At 36.6% G+C, this 4650-nt stretch overlaps 1 protein-coding gene across 1 annotated transcript in view; it reads left to right on the top strand.

Moving 5' to 3' along the window:
- The window catches only part of RADX (RPA1 related single stranded DNA binding protein, X-linked), a 19432-nt gene extending 16752 nt beyond the window's left edge, over nt 1-2680 (top strand). Inside the window, exons 13-15 of the mRNA XM_064669952.1 lie at nt 23-316; nt 1446-1628; nt 2469-2680. Of these exons, the coding sequence (XP_064526022.1) occupies nt 23-316; nt 1446-1628; nt 2469-2614 (623 nt within the window). The 3' untranslated portion in view covers nt 2615-2680. The remainder of the gene's footprint in view (nt 1-22; nt 317-1445; nt 1629-2468) is intronic.
- Nucleotides 2681-4650: the final 1970 nt, after the last annotated feature.

The following is a 4650-nucleotide window of genomic DNA, read 5'->3' on the forward strand; positions in this document are numbered from 1 at the left end:
ATATTTTCTGTGCTTATAACAGACCGAGAAGGAACAAGTGATATACCTGAAACTGAAGAGACTAGAAGAACTTGTGATTCCTGGCAGAGTGACCTGTGGACACAAGTGAAAGACAAATTAATGAAATATTTGCATCACAGCAAAATTTTCCCTGAAAGTATCCCACGTAAATTTGATTATGTGTACAAAGACTTACTTATGCAACAGTACAACCTTCATGCAGCAGTGCACCAGCCAAAAGAAACCACAGCAGAGAAAAGTATCGATGAGTTTAAAAGTGCTAGTGGCCTTGGGTACTATGAAGTGACAGTTCTGGGTAAGTAACTTGTCCTGTAGAAAAGGTTAAGCAAAAGCAGTATATAAGTTCATCAGAAACTGAATGAATTTCTCTAAATCAGTCAATGGATTCTGAGTATAAAAATTACTGATGTTTTACATTTTTGTTAGAGTCCTCATTTAGGGTAAGTTTTTTACTAGAAAGCTGTAATTCTCATTAGAAATACCTTTCAGTGAAGTTACTGAATATTTTGTTTCTAGTATCACTTATCATATAATTTCAGTTTTGTGTATAGGCTTCTGTTTGTCATTTTAAGAATGTGTGTGGCCCTTAAGCTATTGATTATTTCAGTTAGAAGTAGGTCCTGTTCAGTAGTTCGACCATTCTGACATAATCAGGTAGATTATTCAATTGCACTTGTCAGCCGACTTTCCTACTGGAGAGGTGTTCATCAGAAATGAGTCAGTGTTCTTTAAGAGAAAAGAACAACTATAAATGCTTCTTTTCAGCTTTATTGAGCTGGTTCTTCTGTTGCTCTTAACGTGCCTCCCTTCCAGGGTAAAAAAAGGAAGGGCTGTATTTTAGCCATACTCATTAACTGCCCTCTGCTGCTTCTGGCTAACAGAAAGTGTCTGTTTATTCATCTTTATTTGTTAAAATATAAATAGGCAAGTCGATGTGTATCTGTTTGCTACCATTATTGTAGGTTATTAATTTGTTTGATTTTTGTCTTTCCATTAAAAGGAGAGGGAAATTGCCTTGCTTAACATCGCTTATGTTAATTTCCCATAATTTAAAAATTTCCATTATTTGCTAATGGAGATTTGTAGAGAAGGTGTTTGAATATTTACAGTGATTAGAATGCTGGGACTGACAATTTGATATTCAAGATGAAAGCAACTCTGTACTGCCCACTGCATAGATACACTGGTTGTAAAGTTAATTTCTCTGCCCTTGCAGGTTTAATATTTAATGTCGGTTTAATATTTTCTGAGCTAACAGCATTGTTACCCTTAACCCCATAGTATGTTATAACATCATATCAATTTGAATGTCCTTGTGTATAATATAAACAATGGTGTGTTTAAAAAAAAAAGAAATGGTGCATGACGTTGCTAATGGGCTGAACATGAAGTTTTCTGCTAACTGAAATATTTTTCTTCAACAGGTGTAAACCACGATGTAGCAATAGATGTTGCATTTCTCCCGCTGTTTTGTCCTGAAGATCCCCACTTATTTCAACTGGAAGAGATTCAAAATGACACATTATTGTCTTGTATGAGCTGCATCTCTGCACATCAGCAGAAGGCCACTAGCAATGGAAGGCCTTGTGACGTGTTTTCTCTTTCAGGTGAGACTGGCTTTCACTGGCATTATTCATTTATCATTTCTTGTTTTATTTTTCAGTGCAAGAGGTAATTCTCTGTAGAAATCTCTGGTGTGGGTCAGACATTGCTCACCTCTTCAGTGAGAGACATGAATTCTATGTCATCACCTTTAGTAAATAGATGTAACTCTGAACTTTCAAGGCAGTTTTTACTGGAGCTGTTCTCATACTCTGAAGACAGTATTTTAATACCCAAACCACAAACTCCTAAGTGACCTAGGTAGTGTTGGCAGTTATTTGTTGATGCAAAGTTATACTGGTATAGATGGAAGTCAGCGTGTGCTTTGAAATAAAATGGAGTAACTGTCAATCAGTCAGTTAATTTAAGTGATGACACTTTGAACAGCTGTTTTAACACAACCTGCAGTGCCTATGTGCTGAAGTATTTGCCTGCTATTGAATTACTTCAGATTATGCTTCTAATTACTACCACATCAGAACAAATATGATGAGCATTACCGTGTGTGTCATACTGCAAAGTGCTGGATAAACATCATGTTTTCCTGCATGGTTATATAGAACATACAGACCTGATTTTATTTAAATACATCATCACTTTTCCTTCAATAGTGCTATGAAATCTGAGATCACTAGTGGTTAATTAATCCATATATCAGCTTTTCCATATCTAATTCTGATGCTATCATTTCTAGTGATTGAACTTACTAATAAAATTTTTCACTGAAAGAAGGTTGAACATACATACATTACTGTATGGCAAACAGTATCAATTCAGTACACCTCTTTATTGTACACACAATATACAGTAAATACCTTTTAAAAACACCCTTTCTTAACTTCTAGATGAAATTGTAAAAGCAGCAAAGGATCTCGATGGCAAACATGTTGTCTGCATCTTGGACATCTGTCACTTGGGTGATGACAAGGTGGAAGTCTTTCTGACCAAAATCTACAAGACAGAGGAACCAGGTGTGCTGGATCCAGTATAATTTAATAACTTATTTTTCAAATTTATATTGTTCAAAAGAAGGGAAATAAAATTTCTGTAACTTGAACGTAAACATTGCACTTTTCTAGAACTAGCAGGCACAAATATAATATTATGATTCTTGGGGCAGTTGTAATGGTCATCCATGGAACTGGCAAGGACAATTGTTGCCTTTATTTTTCAGTCTTGAAACATGGTGCCTTTAAGTACCGCAATGCAAGAAAGTACTTTGCTCTTTTTGCCTTAACAAGGGCAGCTCTTGTGTTTTTATATGTCTGCTTTTGTACATACTGTTGGGTAGCGAGTGTAGCACCCAAACACTTTTAACATATTTTACTCATGAGTAAAAAAGTAATGAAATATTTGTTAAAACAAAATTTTTTACTGGAACTTGCTTCTAGCTTTGCAAGAGAAAAACTGTCTTTAAGAAGTGGTAAACATGGCAGTATGCACAGTTTGTCACACCACTTATAGCTGTATTCTGAGTACATGAAGGAGTTCAGCACCTACAAGAAGCTGCTACTTCCCCAAGAGCAAGACACTCTGTAAAATTCTTTTTTGCCTGTGTACTAGGTAGCAGCTGACTCCTGCTGAGTTCAGAATCAAGTAGCACTTTTTCCTCCCATGTTAAACAGCCTCAGTTCTCACCCAGAACTGGAAATTATTCTCAAGCAGGAGTTTATTGGCAGTTGACTACTTGCCCATTTGAAATGCTGGTCTCATTCAATTCTTTAAGAAGAAATAATTGCATTATGGAAGCTTGCCAGTTCAATTGTACCATGATTGACCAAAGCCCACAGAGTTAATTTATAGGAACAGACATATTCTTTTGTGGAAAACTTCTAGGCATATTTTAGCAGCCTGTTGGTGATTGGGGATTATCTCTGTGAACCAGTAGCTTACTTGTCTGCCCTGAGGACAGTGGACTTTGCCCTCAAGTCTGTGCCCTATCTTCAGTTAATGGTACTTTGAAGAAGACCCATAACTGATTTTATTATATATAAGTTCACAGGCAACTTCAAATTAAAAAAAAAATGAAAAGGAAAAAAAGTATTCTGTTTCTAGTATAGTTTACAGTTTAAAAATGTATTAAGGAGAATAAGGAGTAAAACTTAATTAAATGTAACTATGTATTGTATGTATCTATTTTGTATGGACCCTTAGTATTAGCTCTAGAGCAATGTTTGTCAACTCATACCTTTCAGAGTACCCACAAAAGGCAAAATGAAAACATACCAACCCTAGAAGAGCAGGGTGTTGCTTGCAGTGTTATTTGTGTACTTGGGTTGCTGATGGGTATGTGAAGTTGAGTGACCATTGTTCTGGAGACGCACCAGCACTTCATGTTCCAAACTGAGCCAATGCTGACTGTGTCAGCCAGTGTTTTTTATTTAGATATACTTCAGGTCGAAGTCTAATTTTAATGAAACCATTATTTTCCAAAGCAATTTAAAGTAATTATCCTTGTACAAAAGGACTGATGTGGCTGTCACAGAGCCACCCTGTTGAGTTGTTCCAGCCACCTCCATAGAAATGCAGCAAAGGCTGTTTGTGGCATTGCACTGCTTAATACACCTGTAATACATAGCATTAATCATTTCACCCTATATGTTAGGACTTCCTAACTCTAAAAGAATATCAGAACATAGACAACATACTTAAAATGTTAAAGGATATAATTTTATTTTACACAAGTGTTGTTTGAAAAGCTGTGAAGGAGAGATGTTTACTTTTGCAGAATGGAGTGCCAATGTTAGAAGCACAGGCTCTCTGTGTGTAGCTGGAGAATATCCAATGCCTGTAGTAGACTTTTAATTTTACTACTCTGGATCAATTCACAGAGGCACCATCTAAGTAATACTGAACTTAATCCATCGAGTTCAGTTGAAGTGCTGCAGTGTTACTGTGTAGTTCCACTCTGCCTGTCTCCCTCCTCCCTGCCAAGCCAGCACTGTCGCACTGGAGCAAAGGTGCTCTCTGCAAAGAAAGCACCTGTTTTGCCATGTTAAGCCAAGATATGGACTCTTTACTCCTGAA

The sequence above is a fragment of the Pseudopipra pipra genome, chromosome 13, assembly GCF_036250125.1.
Source record: "Pseudopipra pipra isolate bDixPip1 chromosome 13, bDixPip1.hap1, whole genome shotgun sequence".
Lineage (NCBI taxonomy): Eukaryota > Metazoa > Chordata > Aves > Passeriformes > Pipridae > Pseudopipra > Pseudopipra pipra.